General features: G+C 42.4%; 3 protein-coding genes across 3 annotated transcripts; 1 reads left to right on the forward strand and 2 right to left on the reverse strand.

The window, feature by feature from the left end:
- Positions 1-6,231: 6,231 nt before the first annotated feature.
- On the reverse strand, positions 6,232-9,174 carry apoea (apolipoprotein Ea). Its single transcript, XM_071894944.2, has 4 exons — positions 9,132-9,174; positions 8,850-9,000; positions 7,225-7,512; positions 6,232-6,547 (listed from the first exon to the last, which is right to left on the reverse strand). The coding sequence occupies exons 1-4, from the start codon at positions 9,172-9,174 to the stop codon at positions 6,232-6,234; spliced, it is 798 nt and encodes a 265-aa protein (XP_071751045.2).
- A 2,196-nt stretch (positions 9,175-11,370) lies between these two features.
- apoa4a (apolipoprotein A-IV a) lies at positions 11,371-12,415 on the reverse strand. The gene is made up of 3 exons (XM_071895035.2): positions 12,376-12,415; positions 12,060-12,210; positions 11,371-11,950 (listed from the first exon to the last, which is right to left on the reverse strand). The coding sequence occupies exons 1-3, from the start codon at positions 12,413-12,415 to the stop codon at positions 11,371-11,373; spliced, it is 771 nt and encodes a 256-aa protein (XP_071751136.2).
- Positions 12,416-15,088: 2,673 nt separating this feature from the next.
- LOC139908362 (uncharacterized) lies at positions 15,089-16,082 on the forward strand. Its single transcript, XM_071895028.2, has 3 exons — positions 15,089-15,128; positions 15,253-15,403; positions 15,503-16,082. The coding sequence occupies exons 1-3, from the start codon at positions 15,089-15,091 to the stop codon at positions 16,080-16,082; spliced, it is 771 nt and encodes a 256-aa protein (XP_071751129.1).
- The last annotated feature ends 941 nt before the right edge of the window (positions 16,083-17,023 follow it).

Below are 17,023 nucleotides of genomic sequence, written 5' to 3' on the forward strand. Positions count from 1 at the left end.
TTGGGGCCGCTGGGCAGTCAGCTGGTTCATGCAGGAGAAGCTGATGAAGAAATCGATAATAAAGGACTGGATGCAGCTCAGAAATCACTGAAGCAAACAGGGAAAAGAAAGAGGCTGAAACAGGAGCCTGGCAACGCTTTCACTGAAAATCCACAAGAAAACAAGAAGGATGAGGGCAGGAAATGCAAGAAAATAAAACAGAAAAAAACGACATCTACCGAATTAGTTAGTAGTGACGGAAAGGTCCAAGGAGTGAGCGCACAACCTGAAGATAGTTTTATTACGTCTTTGACAGATGGTTCACAGATGACATCTTTACCAAAATGCAGACGCAAAAAGAAATGTAAGGCAGTTAAAAAGGAACCTGTGGTAGAAAAAGCAACGGAGAAAATGAATAACGTTATAGATAACGTTTTGAATTGTCAAGACGTCCTCACAACTCCAATGAATGAAAATCCACAAGATGTTGGGAAGATGATGGGAAGTAAAAAGAAGAAATGTAAAGTAGTGAAGGAGAAGCAGCTGATATCTGACAGAGCAGATGATGTAAAAGCCGATGAAATGCCAGCAAATCCTGAAGATATTAAAAAATCCAAAGGCAAAAAGAAATGTTTGGCATTAAAAAATCCAAAAGTCGAAGCATCAGTTGAGGAGAATGTAACAGTGGCTGGTGAGGTCCCGAGTGTTGAAAATGGCTTCACGACTTCATTGCTTGAAAATGCATTGGAAAATATAAAGGACAAGAGGAAGAAGAGATGCAAAATAGTAGAGGAGAGTCTGGAATCGGTTAGTTCTGTTAAGGGATTCAGTAGAGCAGTTGATAATGTCAACACTTCTCTAAAAAACTTCTCTGAAAACTTACCACAAGCTGTGAAAGTGAAGGGTAAGAAGAAATGCAAGAGAGTAAAACAGGAACAGTCAGTGGTCACACCAGCTGAGAATAACATAATCCACACAGACGTGGTCTCAAAACCTGAAGATAATACCGCTGCTTCTTTAGGAGGTCGCTCAAAAGAGAGTCCAGAAGTCAAGATCAAGACCAGAGAGAAAAATAAATCACTGAAAGAGCAATTAGCAGAAGATGGGACAAAAAAGAAAGGAAAAGTGCCAGCAACTAAGAATAATGTCAAAACTTCTTTGAAGGAAAGCTTAAAAGAAAATCTGAGAGTGAAAAGCAAAGGTAAGAAGAAAACCACAGCAGCAGCCACATTATCAGACGACACAACAGAGATGGAAAATAAGGTTTCAGATTCCCAAAATGACCCTACAGTTTCTGTTGGGGTTAATTCTGAGTTCCCAGAGGCTTTCTTAACAAGGAAGGAGAATATCAAGAGCAAGGTGACAACAAAAAGCAAGAAAATGAAACTCAAGGCAGTAAAAGAGGAACTGACCACATTAGTTGTTGAAGCGGAGGTGTTAGACAACCAAAATAACGCAGCTAAATCAAAAAGGAAAGTCAGACAACCAAACCAGAGATCTAGTGAAAAGCAAAAACCCGAAAAGGATACAGACATTCTTACAAAACAAGAAAGGGGTACCAAATCAAAGTTAATTGGTAAAAGAGGGAAAATAAAAACACGCGAGGTCCCTACATCTGCAAGGTCTCATAAAGCATGGAAAGTTGCAAAGATCGAAGATTCAGTTTCTTGTTATGAGCCTGTTCTTAGCTCTTCGATCCAAGACAAACCCATTCCCAATGTGGATTTGAATGTCGTTAAAGAGGAACAAGATGAAAGTGAAATATCAGAACTAACTGAGGAAGCTGTGTCACCGTGTCGCGATGAAATCAGGCCAGCTGAATCTATCCCATCAGTCGTTCCTACTGGGAAACCACATACTAAAACGGCAAGGAAGAGACGAAGGACGAATAAAACAGGATGGGATACGAAAAAGAAGTCCAAGCAGCCTCGGACCAGTCTGCACTGCAGTGATGCGGCTAAAGATCCTCATTGCTCTATTGAAACCTCTGGACTTTCTTTCAACTCCAGTCTCTGTAACTCTATATCGGATGATGAAATGATCGATCTCAAGCTGAAGGAGGAGCGCCAATCAACTGAAGTATTATGTTGGCAAATAAACACCATACAAACACCTGAAGCGCTGAACAGGGATCAAGCAGAGGAGATGACAGATAGTACTAAACTAAAACACTCCGCTAAATTGAAACACTTCATTCCTCACCAGGACAAACTGAAATCAATTAAACCTATCATTTGCTCTTTTTGCGGCCGCTCGTTTCGACACATCTCGGCGTTCACAGTCCACAGGCGCATTCACACAGGTGAGAAACCCTACAGCTGCCTGAAGTGTGGCAAAAGGTTCGCTCAGCTCTCCAAGCTCCACTCTCATTCAAATACCCACCAACAACCTGAAGCCGTTCACTGCCCATGTTGTGACAGCAAATTTAAAAATAAAGATGAACTGATCGCTCATTTCAGAACTCACCTTAAAGACACTGAGAACTTGAATTCGATTGATGACACCACAGAAGGAAAAGACACTAATAATCAACAGATGGGAGATTGTATGGATTTTCCAGCCATTTCCATGGACAGTAAGTCTCTTAGGTGCTCCACTTGCTTCAAAGAGTTTATTAACAAGGCCACATTTAAGATGCACCAGCAAACACATGTTGAAGCAAAGCCACATCCCTGTACTGTCTGTGGGAAAAGCTTCTGCAAGCCTTCAAGTCTGAACGTTCACGAAAAGACACACTGGCCTCTAAAGCCGTATGCCTGCTCTGTGTGTGGTAAAGGGTTTGTTAAGCTCCAGGAGCTGAGAGGCCACTCTCAGATGCACTCGGGGCCGACGCCTTTCTTCTGTGCCGAGTGTGGACAAGCCTTCAGCAGCCTCGCGTTGTTACGCTCGCATCAAGCCTCCAAAGTGTGCTGTGAGAAACAAGACGAGGACGGAAATGAAACGGATATTGACGGCTTCCTTGTAACTCAGGGTGTTGACGGACAGATAAATACCCCGATGTATTACAAATGTCCGATTTGCAAGCAACTTCACCGTCACTGGTGCCAGTATATTCTGCATTTACAAACACACACTAACAACCAGCCGTACTCTTGTGAGATCTGCGGACAACAATATGACCGGGCCCCGGAAACAAGTATCCATTGCAAAGTTTGCTGCAAATCAAGCGGAGAGGAAAGGGCGTGTAGTTCTTCTCTGTCTGAGATCTGGCAGGAACCAGAACCGCCACAGAGTCAGGTACTCGAACCTCAGCTTGATCCTCTGTCCAGCCACGATCAGAGCATATCTCTGGATGCAGACCAAGAGGAACATGTGTCTGTTTCAGCCCCAGTGGAAACAGTTGAAGTGGAAATGACAGACATGCAGTCACCACCACCGTCACCGAACAGCTCCAGGCTGGATGGTCAGTCAGTAAATAATGACTTGGACATCAGTTCTCCCTCTCCAAACTGTGCTGGAGAGTTTTCTGGCCCAACTTCCCGCTCTGTGATGAGAAATAGTTCTAAGCAAATGGATCGACAACCCCCGAGATTTCGCTCTCATTCACAAATCCGCAGCCGGTGTGGCAGATACTCATGTGGACGGTGCGGAAAGTCCTTTAACCGCTGGAACAAGCTGTGGCTGCATCAGCGTCTACACCGAAAACAAGGCCGGTCCTTCTCGTGCGCTCAGTGTGATTTGGAGTTTCGCTTCCTCGGCTCGTACGTCGACCACCTGCAGGACCACGCGTCCCGGAGGCCCTACGCATGCCCCTTATGTCCCGACGCCTTCGCCACTGAAGAAACCTTCAATACCCATGCCTCTGAATGTCACAAGTCACGTGATTGTATGAAATGTAGCACCTGTGGGAAGAGTTTTTCCAGTCTGAGAAACTTGAAGAAGCACAGGCTGTTACACAAAGGTGCTAGCTCACATTTCTGCCTCCCATGCAGCCTCTCATTTCCCAGCAGCAGTGCCTTAAAGACTCATCTGAAGAGTCACAGGGCGCGTCTCGATGTACCTCAGCCTCAAGGGTTTATTGAGCCATTCTTATTCCCTTATCGCTGCCGAAAATGCACGGCCAGATTCACAAGCACAGAGTTGCTCCAGGCACATCAGGTTTGCCATTTCGTGGCAGAAAAAAAGCCAACCAGCCCTCCAGCCGATGTCCTGTCTTGTCTTTCCGCCAGAGCTCCAGACGTACAGGGAGTCACTTCAGGTTCGGCTCAGCAAATACGCAGTCTTCCAGTCAGCAATAAAAAATATCTGTTCAGGTATCCCCATCCAGACCGTCTGTATGTGGTGCCTGTGATCTCCTCAGAGCCGCCCGTCGTCATTTCAGATACAGAAGAAGAATGCCTAGAGATTGACATCCGAAGTCCGTCCATTCCTACCTCTTCCAATAACACTGTGTTACCTCATTTTCCTGAAGGACAACCAGATGCTAGTAATGACTCTTCGGATCAGAATACCTCAAATATACTCCAGTCCTCCGCACTTTCCACACCTATGGACATGGATGAACCTGTTCGGTACAGACCAGTGACTGAAACAGGCAGCGCACATCATCCGGTTCAGGATCCTTTAGTCTACTCACGCTCTTCGGATAAACCTCCAGTCCACAGTGAGTCACATCAAAACCACGATACCTCTGGGGATATTAAAGTTATCAGTGACTGTGATAATGACTCAGCCGAAGCCTCAACAGTCTTGATGATATCTAAGGAGAAAGAGCTTCTGAATGACGTCCACGCTTGTGCCGTTTGCACGGAAACATTTACAGATGTTTTAAAGCTTCATCAACATTACTTAGATCATGCCAGGGGGGTGAAGAGATGGGACCAATAGACTGGATTAAAAATGTGGCCCACTTTCCCCGAGTCAGAGACTTAAAATAGTTTTCTAGAAAGATCTCCTTTGGCCTGCCTATGAAACAAGTGTTTAGAGTATATAGGTAATTTATTAGATTGGATTTCGGTTATCCCTTTGTTAAGGTTCCAGTAGTTTGTGTTACACCCAATAATGTTGCTATGTTTCCTACCTCAGTTTGTGTAACATGTATTTTCAGTTTCACTGGTAACACATCATACTATTACAATTTTGTAACAAAATCTGTTACTGCAGTAAACATTTCAACAAGTACAAGTACTGCAGCTCTCTGATATACTGCTACTGAATCATAAGGTTTACTGTTATTGTAGTCAATTGTTTTTCTACTTGTGTGATGTTGATATGTTGTTCTGCTACTGTTTGCAAAGTTTTATTTCCTCTTTTGGAAAGTATATTTTTAGCTATTTAATGCACATACACTGTCCAACAGTTGTTTTTTAATGCCTTTTGTTCTTTTACTCTGTGTTCAGTATATTTCATACATGATGATGAGAAGTCATCATTGTTCGATTTGTAAATTTCAGTTGAGATTTATTGCAAATTGCATTTATTGGGTGAATTATTACAAAATGTGAGTTACTTTTAATTTCCATCAATGTGAACATCACCATACTAGCCAGTGTTGTGTATTTTATGTCTTATGCTTTGTACGTTGTCTTCACTAGATAAGAATGAAAATGTTTAGAAAGTTCTTGCAATGAATCCCCAGATGCAAAAAATCATGTGAAATACTGCACATACCACTGTATGAAGTTCATCCCTGTGACTCTTGAATGTTCTGTGAAACTCTTTTGCAATATTATAGTTTTTCAGTAAAGAAAATGGACACTAATATGATTTTTCTTAGTTGTAATTTTTTGGGTGCTGTAATTTTTGGGTGCTGAGGAGAAAAGTTGGGTGCTGAACTTTTCTCCTCCTTTTCTCACCTCATTAGTGAGTGAATACTATATGTCATCAAACATTTGAGGTAATTTACCAGTAAAGGTGACTCACAAGGCAGGGTGAAAATGTATACTACAGTATATTTGTGATGTGTTCCTCCTATACACAGGATCAGGTGTAACTACTCCATGTACTACAGACTGGGGTGAGCACATATGCAAAAACTTGGCTTAGAAATAAATGGTTATTGCTGACCAATGATTCTCTGCACACATGTAAGCAGTTGTTTTTTAATGCAGTGCTTAGAGTGACAGTGGAACAGAAAGATCCCATCAACACATATGGACTGTGGTCGATGTTTACAATGAAAACCTGATATTGACCTTCAAACAGCTGTTCCTTTTGCGATAGATGGTGTAAGGGAGTGATTTTATTCCCTTTAAAAAAACATTTCAAAAAGCAGTGGGTAAACAGTCCAGACTATGTTTGGCTACAGTGGGTTTACAGGGCTTCCAGCTTCTCACGGACCATGTAGGTATAAGGCTCAAACCATTCGCGAACTTCCTCCATCTTCTCCTGCAGGGTCGTGCGCAGGTTCTCTGTGGTTTGGCCAAAGCGTTCGCGGATGTCTTCTGCGGCGGTCTGAAGCTTGTCCTGCATCTCCGTAGCCTGGTTCTTCAGCAGTTGGTTGAAGGTGCTGATCTTTGCCTCGGCGTTCTCACGCACCTGGGTGAAATAGGGCTCGAGGCGCATCTTCACGGTCTCCATGTTCTCGGAGGTGCGGGACTGGAGTTCCTCAAAGTAGGCGGCAACTTTCCTGAGATAATGGGATAGGAGGAGGAAAGAGTAGAGTTTGTATTGAGTGTACAATACCTTCTGACAAGAGTGGGCTCAAAATGTCTTTGATATGGCTCATTCATTCAGTACTAAGAAACTCTGTAAAGAAAACTGCTAAAAAAAAATAGTGTTCCAATACAGTTGTTATTCAGTATCACTGGATTTGCTCAGATTAAAGCTTGACCACTCCACAGCTAAATGGCAGTTGCATAAAAAGTTCAGCAGTATTAGATAAAATGTACACAGTCAATAAACAGTACTTGGTTGAATCAGATCAGTTTATCAAGCACTGAGTTACTTCATCTATAATTACTATCTTACAGCAGAGGTTTGCAAACTTTTTCATAATAATAACCATAGGCTTATAAACAAGAACACCCAAATAAAAATGCATTTAGCCAAAGACAGAAAGTTGTGAGTCTATGTATTCAATGTAGTGATAGCTCAAATAAACTGTGCTTCATTTTTCTAATGAGTCCCTGAAACATCTCCCTGGAAGACTCCAATAAAACAAAGATGAAGCAATCAATTATCCTTGCAAGTAAAACTAAAGATAAATCCATTTGAGCCCCTTACTCAGCAGAGTTCCCCACTCTCCTCCAGCGAACGCCTCTCGTTCTCTCCTCAACAACCCAGTGCACCTTGGGATCGACTCACTTGTTGATCTCCTGTTTGTCCTTTTGGAGGCGTTTCCATATCTTGCGGGTGTAGGCGTTGACTCTGACCCTGACGTCATCTGTGTTCTGCTCCATCATGGTCTGCAGCTCCTGGCTGTAGTCCACCACTCGATCCCTGGCCCCAGTCATGTGGTCGCGGAGTTTGTCGCCCAGCAGCTGAAGGTCCTGACCCAGACGCTCGGCTGCCTCCTGAGCGTACGGACCCAGCTTGGTCTGCACGTCGTCTTTGTACATGGCCAGCTCAGACATGGTGTCTTGGATCAAGGTGCTGTGGGGGGGCAAGGCAGATGAATTTAGTGGTTTCATTGGTGTTTTGTTTTTTACTTTGTGTAAATACAAGGCAGTGAGGGAATTTGTCATGAACTTGTAATAAAACGGGCAGAGCTGCAGGTAAAACCACCTTAGTCAAGCCCAAGTCAATTACAAGACCAAATCAAGACGGAGACCAGAGCAAATCGAGTCCCATTCAAGACCAAAACAGGCAATAAACAGTGTACATGTCTTTCCAAATGTAAACATAATGCTTCAGGAGTTTCTTAAGGATCAACAGAGATGTAGATCGACCTGCAGCAGCTCTGTACTAAACCCTTCAACATCCAACTGATTATCCTGATTAGTCAAAATTAAAGTCGAGTAAACATAGGACTGAAGGACGTCAGCAAAGTGGACTTGAGACCAGAGTCGAGACTCAGCCTGCACTCAGCATGTCTCACCTTACTGTAACATGTTGATTAGCCTCCTCACACACAGAGGCATGTTTCAGCTGAGTGCAGAATGTGAATTGCATAACAAAGCAGAGCATAATTTTAGGCTTTCTCCCGGTGCACTACACTAGAACCAGTTTCACAAAAAAAACTAAGACAAAGAGAGAGAGAAATCCTATTGTATCATATTCTTAGTGTTGTCAGCTACTTGAAGCTGTTCTAGGCAACTTTACATGTTGGCGGCTCCAAATGGCAGCTACAACTGGTTGAAAATGTTGAACTTCAATAACCAGAAATCATGTAATGTGGCCGGCCAGTCTGTGATGCTTTATACCAGAAGATACCAAAGGGATGAGAGAGGAAAAGATCTGATGTTGGTGAGTCCATGTTTCTCTGGACGGAGCGCTGCTCACTGCTGTTTAGGAGACAGGTTGGATTTTGCTCTTCAGTTTTGATAAGTCACTTCCTTTTGGCAGAGAAGTGACCTTTCCCAACAACAGCATTTCATCTGGGCAAACAGGGCGAGTCCAGGTGGTTTCAGTTATAGGGTGGATGGGACACTCTTTATTACAGCCTCAATTTGTGATTTCGGCTGATAAGAAATCTTGCCTAATACTTTAAACCTAGTGCAGTTTTAAAGTATTATCTTTGGCAGGTGGTGCAGCTCACAACACTAAGAATATGACATATAAATACACCACAAATATGAATAACATGCCACATATACAGTATGTAAATATGGGAATTTATAAAGAGCAGGTATGTGAATTGACATGCATCATGTGTAAAATGTGCGTTGTATTCACTTTAACACATCTAGAGAAGGTCATACATATGTATAGTAAGTTTCCTGGCATGTATTCGACTAAATTCCCATCCCTGGTAACATAAATGAACTCACTCCAGCTCTCTGCCGACCTTGGAGCTCTTGATGTCCTTCACCAGGCCGTCGGCCCTGGAGTTCAGGTCTGTGAAATAATCCTTAAACTTGTCAACAGCGGTTTCCCAGGAGCTTCTCTCCTCATCCCACTGCAGCATTCTTCCATGACAGCCTAGATTGGGCAGAGACAAGCACTTAGTACAGAAATTGCTATTAACACAACGTCCCCTCTTAATCATTCAGATGTGACATAAAACATGAAAGAATATGTTTTTAGTTTCTGAGTATAAATGATAAACTCACCTGAGAGGACAGCCAGCACAAGGATTACTGCAAACACCCTCATGATGATTAGATTTGGGACACCTGCAATAACATATGATGAATATTGAAATCATTGCAATGTTTACATATAGTATGTACATGTTTTTGTAAATTTCCTTCCAGAATGAAATATCCATTGAGATATTCTCATGGAAAATGTTATTGAAGTTGTTGACTTCTATCTTAATACCTTTGCTTACTCAAATTTTAGTCATGTGAATCATTTCAGTATCATTTATATTTTCTGAAATCTTCATTTGGTAACATGTTTTTTTTTTTCTCAAAACAGATATACAGAGTTTTCTGCACAAAAACTTAATTTGAGTATAGCAACTGTAATTCAGGAGAACAGCTGTAGAAAATGTCCGGTCTCTAACTTACCTTAGTGATCTTGGTTGGAGACGATTTTGACTGAGCGGCTGACTCAGTATTTATACAGTTCAGGTGGCAGTGATGCGATCCAATAAATGTCAGGAGATTTGCTGACCTGCGTCCGAAGTTCCCAACACGAACTGCGTTGTTGTCATCTTTTATTGCTGTGGTGTTATTTTTGCTCCACGTTGCACATTGAAAGTACACATGGAAATGGAAACCATCCAAAATATCAGAGTCTGCACTGGGTTAAAACCACTCAATAACACATGCATATTTTGTTTTCAGCAGGAACTATTAAACTTTTATATATGAAATGTGATTCTTTCTTCCTCCCACTTAGCTGCAGTTTAAATTTGAAGTCAAAAAATTTTTATGTACAATCACAAAAAATCACTTTGTGTCACACTCTTTTTGGCTTTTCGCAGACAAACTGACTACTACTGAATACTAATGTGAATCATGATCATAATATGAAATCATAATAATAAATATGAAAAGGCCTAAGCTCGGTAATGCATCATATGACTGTCTAACTGATACGGGACATAGTCTGCTTTAGTAATCACTGCGTACCTTTGTATTGCACACTGATGGGAAACTTTCCAATCGATAATCTCAAAGGAGGAAGTGAATGAATGAATAGAAACTTTATTGTCCATAAAAGTGGACATTTGCCTTTGGCCTTGATGCAGTAGAACTAAAAACAGACATGATGCATTAAAAACTTAATCAAACACTATATGACTCAGGGACAACAGTGTTTTTCTATCATTTATTACAGACAACAAGCTTGTATCATATTAACACTGGAGATAAGTGGATCGTCTTGTAGTGTTTAATTCGTTTTTACATTGATTTAGCATTTAGGAGATTTGAAAGTCAAGTACTCCTGGCAATGAATATTCACCAAAACGACAACATGTAATAAAACATGATCATTTTGTGTTATAATTATAAAATTTGAGGATTAAAGGTTATGAGATTTACATTGTTTTGCAAAATAAGTTGTTTGAAGGCTTTTCTTGAATCAGGTAAGATCATCATCAACTAAGTGGAGTGGAAATATTTCAAACTATTGTCACTTTTTTTCAAGGAATTCTAGAAACAAATGAAACAGTATTGGAAACTCACCCTGTTGTTACATTTTTTCACTTGTATAGAACAAAATCAGACTCAACACTAATTCAAATGACATATTAAGTGATGTCTTTCTGATTGCATTTACTGGTTGATTGACAATGGCTGAATTGATGGTCAGGAAACTGAATTGATAGCCATTCTTTGAGAACCTGAACAGCCCATAATACTATGGGATGTGGCTGATGGGAAAGCTAATATCCTTTGATCAGAGCGTCCTGTCCCATCTGCCCTTCAAGTCTCAATGAGTGTGTTTACATGCACGTTAAAATTTCAATATTATTAGGGATATTCATGTGTTCTGCATGCCAACACCATATGCTGTTCACAGTACAATATCCCCAGTAGGCTCTTTAGTGAGTTGGTGTGGTGTTGGCTGAACCTGCTTTGCATTTTCCATTTCCAATGCCAAGAAAACTCCATGACACCAAAAAACACATTTAACTTATTTATTGTTGTTTTGCAGAAAGCAGTTGACACTTGTAAACAGTCACACAATTGACCAGAAAAATAGACATTGTTCACATGGTTGCTTCTGATGCCATTTTCTCAAGAGCTTAGAAAATTAAGTGTTAATATTGCACTTAGTATCTGTCCCATAACCGCTGCCCTGATTCAACAGATTGCTACTGACTAGGCAGTAGAGTGACAACAAATGACCCTTCATGAACAACTTCTAGCAGGCTTAGTGTAGATGTTAGTCTGTTTACTGGGTCATCTTGGTGAAAGACTCCCAGAGCGCAGTCAGCTGCTCCTTCAGGTTCTGGGCGTTGACGTCCAGAGTCTTCTTCAGCTCCTCTCCGTAGGGCATCAGGTTCTGCTGGATCTCCTGGGTTTTCTGGGCCAGCTGGGTCTGGAAGCTCTCGGTCATGGGGATCATGCTCCTCTGAAACTCCTCCAGGCTCTGGTCCATCTTCTCCTTCATCTCCTCGGTGTAGGGAACCATCTGGTCCTGCAGCTGCTTCACGCTCCTCTCCAGGCTTCCCTGCAGCTGCTGGCTCTTCTGCAGCAGCGTGGCCCTCAGGGCCTCGGGGTCCATGGCCTCTGCATAGGGGGCCACGTCCCTGCTCAGCTCCTCCACCTGCCTCTGGAGGTCCGCTCTCAGCTCCTCGGCGTAGGGCTGCAGGTGAGCGCTCACGCTGCTCAGGTCCTTCTCCAGGCGGGTCTTCAGCTGCTCGGCCTCCTGGGAAAGCTTGGTGAGGAGGTCCTGGGTCAGAGGAGTCACCTGAGTCCGCATGGTGTCGGTGAGCTTGTTGACGGCATCGGTGCTCTCAGAGATAAGGGTGCTGCGGAGGGATAAGCAGAGCGAGGAGGGGGTCAGGTCAATCCTGATTAACTCATCAAACCCTAGTCTTTGTTCTGTTCATTAATTATTCTTTGTAACTTCGAACTTACTTGACTTCCCTTCCCAGCTCGGACTGTCTGATCTGCTTCAGAGAGTCCTCGGCAGTGACCGTTGCCTTGGCAACGTAGTCCCAGAAAGCATCTTTCACCATGTCAAGCTGGGGCTTGGGCTGGTTCTGCCAAACAATATTGGCATTGCAACCTGCTGAAGAAGTGGTAAACTTAATATAAATATGAGCAAAAGCACTTATTGCCACATCTTACCATGGAATACTTTATCATTGTTCCACCTTTACAGTCCATGTAGACACATCTGTGCTGTGCATGTATTTATAGTTTCACCAATCAGAACTACATCCTCACTTACCTGTGAAAACAGCGACGACCAGGACCACAAAGACCTTCATGACTGACGCTTCAACTGAAATTTAAAGAAAAGAAAGATCTAATTAAGCTGCATTTTTTCTGTTTTCTCTGTTTTTCCATTTACTGAAGAAGCTGAGAAGTGACTGCAGCCTGCTAGTATCTTACCTGTGCAGATGAGCTTGCTGCCTAGCCAGTAAGCTGTTGAATGCTGTCTGTGCAGTGGAGGGGTAACGGCTGAGTATATATAGGGAGCTGAGCGGTCTGCAGGAGACACGGGAGCAAAGTCCGCTGCTGACTGCCCCGCTGTCCGCCTCCCTGTCACTGCTGCCTCCACATCATAACCACTCCAAACCACAGATGGACTTTTAGAGGCAACGTATGAGGGAAGGCCTCTGACTTCATTACAGGCTCATAAAACCTCATGTACAGAACATTTTACATGGTTTAGATAGCTGTAATTTTTACTGTTTTTAAGAAATGTTTTGGTTTAGTTATTTTGTGATAGACCGTGGGGGACAAGTTGCTGCTGAGGTATCTGAAGTAAATATTTTCTTTGTCCATCGTTAAAGGAAATGAACATACAATAATCTTATCATGTATCAATCGCGTACCAATATATTGATGTTGGCCCTTTGGTGATAGATGGGAGCTTGTGAGTTCTGTCCTATATTCCACTCTTACTTTGTCTTTACCAAAAAACTGAAACTAAAAATATAATAAATACGTAATTATCATAATATGAAACAATAAATATTTATCTGAGAAAATCTTCATGCCTGCTTAGTCCTATTTTTGTAGCTGGTTGGCTGATCATAATTCATTTCAATTCACGTATAAACAGTATAAACAGTCCTGTACAAGAAAGTTTGATTCACAAACTGAAAAAAAAAGTGGAAATGATAACGGACAATTAGACAAAACAAACACTTTCATATCATATTACAAAATCTATATGAAACCATAAGAAAATATAGGCTACTTAATAATTGGAGTGGCTATGCAATAGAAATGACCAAAGAATACTTAGAAGGCTTTAATGTAATTTATTCCTAAGTAATACACCTAAAGGAGGTGATGCAGCAGTGACACAGTAAACTCCAAACTCTTACAGAGGAAAAAAATGTCATTAGATTAGATAATCAGGTTATTGTTGCAGGGTCAATGTCCGGTTTCACTCAAACGCTGCATTGTCTCTATTGATAACACGAGACCCTTTATAGTTAAGACACACAGAGTAAACATAAATACTGAGACATGCACCCTGAAATTATCTTCATGTAGGCTAACTGTCACCGTCAGCTTTGTAGGCCAGTGAAATGTGAGGAGGACTTTGATCCAGTTGTGCCATCTCACACAGATTATCTTGGGAGAGGAGTGTTGCTTTTCCTTATGCAGCAATTTCATCCTGACAGACTGATAAGACAGAGGAGCTGAAGTCTTCCTTAACCGCTGCTGTGTTCAGATGGCACAGACAGGGGCCACAAGATGGATATACTGCACAGGGAGACCTGGAGGAAGCATGTCAAAAGTGGGAGAATGACGTTAAATATCTCCAAGAAAATCTGGAGAACATGTTTAATGCAATCTCCTTGTAAAATGATAACAACACTGTGGGGCTGCAATGTTGTAGCTACTGTGCTTTGAGTTCACTACTCCTGTGATGACGGTGATGATGACGACGATGACATAGTTCAGTCTTGCTGGGACTGTTGTTGATGTATCTGATTTATAAGCCGCATGGGCATGAATGGACACTTAAGCCTATTTTCATGGATCTTGAATGAATGAAACTCTTGTGCAGAGTCACCTTTGTCGCTTTTCTTTTAATGTTTCTATGTGATACTACAGTATATGTTTTATGTTGTGAAATGTGTTTTTATACTCGCTGCTGCACAAATCGCCCACCAGGGACTTAGGATCTTCTAACATGGGGCGTCCTGGTGGGTTTGAATCCCGCCCAGGACGTCATGTGTCATCCCCCTATCTCTCACAACTATAAAAAACTGTCTAATAAAGGAGAAAATGCCAAAAAGATTATCTAAATAAAAAGGATCCTCTAACAGTTTACTACAAGCCACTTCTCTGCTACATGCCTTTAAAAATCTGTTAACATTTGGTTTGTTTAAATCACCTAATATTCTATTCTAATATTGCCTAATATTCTAATATATAGGACCAGTTGTCAAGCTGGTCATTTGTCCCAACATCAGTGCCACAAGTGACATTTTTGCTTTGCCTCCTCTTATTTTTCACCCAATTCTGAGAAGTGCTGCCCTTGTATTCACTGCTTTCTGTATGGCAGGCCAACTGAAAAGCCAGCAATTACACTGCTGCACGTGATGCTAATTGAAGCAGAGTATAAACCGTTGCTCAACCCGTTCTCATGCAATTAAACATATACTCCAGGATGAAGAGCTCTGACACCTAGAACATGACGTGGAGTGACAGCAGTGACAGCAGTGTGTACAGCGGGGCGTCCAGCGAAGGACTTTGTCCTTCATCGCAGCTATAAAGTTTCAGAGAGGAAATCTGCATCACACACACCAGGCACACAGTCGAGAAGAGACAAGCTCCCTCTGCAAGGTGAGACAATTATGATCATAAAACACATTTCATATATCCAAGACTAAATGAATTCTCAGATGATATAATTTTACAAATAATGGTATATTTATCAATTTCTTTTTTGTCATTTTCCAGAGTCAATGTCAATCATGAAGGTCCTTGTAGTTCTTGCGCTTACTGTTTTCTCTGGTGAGTAAATTTTGTCTTTGGCCTGAAACAGTTTGGAGCTATATAAATCTAGACTATATAAATAGTATATATAAATTTACAGTTTCTATTCCAACCTGTGCTAAATCTGCTGTCTTATCCACAGCCTGCAATGCCAACATGCTGTGGCAGCAGCAGCCCAAGAGCCAGCTTGACATGGTGAAAGATGCTTTCTGGGACTACGTTGCCAAAACCACACTCACTGCAGAAGAGACTCTGAAGAATATCAGGCAGTCTGAGCTGGGACAGGAAGTCAAGTAAGAGTCTCAGCTTGGAAAACTAGCACTTAAGTCTTAAAATGAAATTACATTCATGTTTGCACTGCACAACACTGAGTTTTTCCCGTCTCTGAATAGTGCTAGGATCTCTCAGAGCGGCGACGCGGTGAACCAGTACACCGACGCCATGCGGACTCAGGTGACTCCTCTGACCCAGGACCTCCTCACCAAGCTTTCCCAGGAGGCCGAGCAGCTGAAGGCCCGCCTGGAGAAGGACCTGAGCGGCGTGAGCGCTCACCTGCAGCCCTACGCCGAGGAGCTGAGAGCGGACCTCCAGAGGCAGGTGGAGGAGCTGAGCAGGGACGTGGCGCCCTACGCAGAGGCCATGGACCCCGAGGCCCTGAGGGCCACGCTGCTGCAGAAGAGCCAGCAGCTGCAGGGAAGCCTGGAGAGGAGCGTGAAGCAGCTGCAGGACCAGATGGTTCCCTACACCGAGGAGATGAAGAAGAAGATGGACCAGAGCCTGGAGGAGTTTCAGAGGAGCATGATCCCCATGACCGAGAGCTTCCAGACCCAGCTGGCCCAGAAAACCCAGGAGATCCAGCAGAACCTGATGCCCTATGGAGAGGAGCTGAAGAAGACTCTGGACGTCAACACCCAGGACCTGCAGGCTCAGCTCGCTGCGCTCTGGGAGTCTTTCACAAAGAGGACCCAGTAAATGGACTTCTCTATCCCATCATAACCAAAACAGCATCAAAACCTTCACCTGTCTTCCAGCCTTAACCACGTGCCCCCCTAATCATGCCACACCAAATATTTATTTACTTTTTATCTGTTATGTGTAGTGAATTTTACTAAATAAAACTTGACAACCAAGTTCAGTGCTTTCCGTGTCCTAATTAGCATGCATGAGGTATTGTGTCACGTAGTTTTTCATAGAAAGTAATTCCTATCTAGACAAATCTTTTTTTCCATACGAAATGTGCAATCACAGGGAGATTTAGACAGCTTCACCAAAAAACAAGTTGTTTTCAGTCCTCAGAACCCAAGAGTCCTGCTGGTTTTCATTCTAGCCATTTAATCAGGTGAATCCAATTAACCAGCTGGTAGGATAGAAAACCTGCAGTACTCTTGAGCTGAGAACCACCGTCGTACAAGACCTGGAATTAAGAGCCTTACATTTGTAGTCCAGGTTGTAGTTTTAAGGTTCTAGAGCAGCATGTGCCCAGTTTACAGTATGCGCCGTTACTAATCAATATTCCTGATAATCCATTGTTTTGTAGAGAAGAGACATTTGTTTGCTTGCGGCATCAACCTTGAGACTGAACCACCAACATGAATATTTATCAGCCTTGAGGAAAAACTATACCCACACACTGCATCTTCTTCCCAGAATACAATGCGTCACCCCACCCCCATTTTTTTTTCCTATTTGAGGTTTTTGTGGGAGTTTTTCCACGTTCTCGAGGGTAAAAGGTTAAGATGTGTTGTTTTCATTTATCGTTTCATAATGTGGGTGTTGTGAAACCTTTTGAGACAGTAACTGTGATTTAGAGATATACAAATGAAGCTGACTTTACTTTATAGCTAAAGGGAAATAGGAAAAATTTGCATACGCTCACACTCAAGCAGACACTGGATCTATCGAAGATCTACTGA

This window comes from Centroberyx gerrardi, chromosome 19 (genome assembly GCF_048128805.1).
Source record: "Centroberyx gerrardi isolate f3 chromosome 19, fCenGer3.hap1.cur.20231027, whole genome shotgun sequence".
NCBI lineage: Eukaryota > Metazoa > Chordata > Actinopteri > Beryciformes > Berycidae > Centroberyx > Centroberyx gerrardi.

Excerpts from the sequence above, each read along its gene's own strand:
- apoa4a (XM_071895035.2), bottom strand. The coding sequence starts at position 12,415 with ATGAAGGTCTTTGTGGTCCTGGTCGTCGCTGTTTTCACAG. Across the intron at positions 12,211-12,375 it reads GGTCGTCGCTGTTTTCACAG|GTTGCAATGCCAATATTGTT; the intron begins GTAAGTGAGGAT and ends CTTCTTCAGCAG. Across the intron at positions 11,951-12,059 it reads GAGCTGGGAAGGGAAGTCAA|CACCCTTATCTCTGAGAGCA; the intron begins GTAAGTTCGAAG and ends ATCCCTCCGCAG.
- LOC139908362 (XM_071895028.2), top strand. The coding sequence starts at position 15,089 with ATGAAGGTCCTTGTAGTTCTTGCGCTTACTGTTTTCTCTG. Across the intron at positions 15,129-15,252 it reads TGCGCTTACTGTTTTCTCTG|CCTGCAATGCCAACATGCTG; the intron begins GTGAGTAAATTT and ends TCTTATCCACAG. Across the intron at positions 15,404-15,502 it reads GAGCTGGGACAGGAAGTCAA|TGCTAGGATCTCTCAGAGCG; the intron begins GTAAGAGTCTCA and ends GTCTCTGAATAG.
- apoea (XM_071894944.2), bottom strand. The coding sequence starts at position 9,174 with ATGAGGGTGTTTGCAGTAATCCTTGTGCTGGCTGTCCTCTCAG. Across the intron at positions 9,001-9,131 it reads TGTGCTGGCTGTCCTCTCAG|GCTGTCATGGAAGAATGCTG; the intron begins GTGAGTTTATCA and ends TGCCCAATCTAG. Across the intron at positions 7,513-8,849 it reads AAGGTCGGCAGAGAGCTGGA|CACCTTGATCCAAGACACCA; the intron begins GTGAGTTCATTT and ends GCCCCCCCACAG.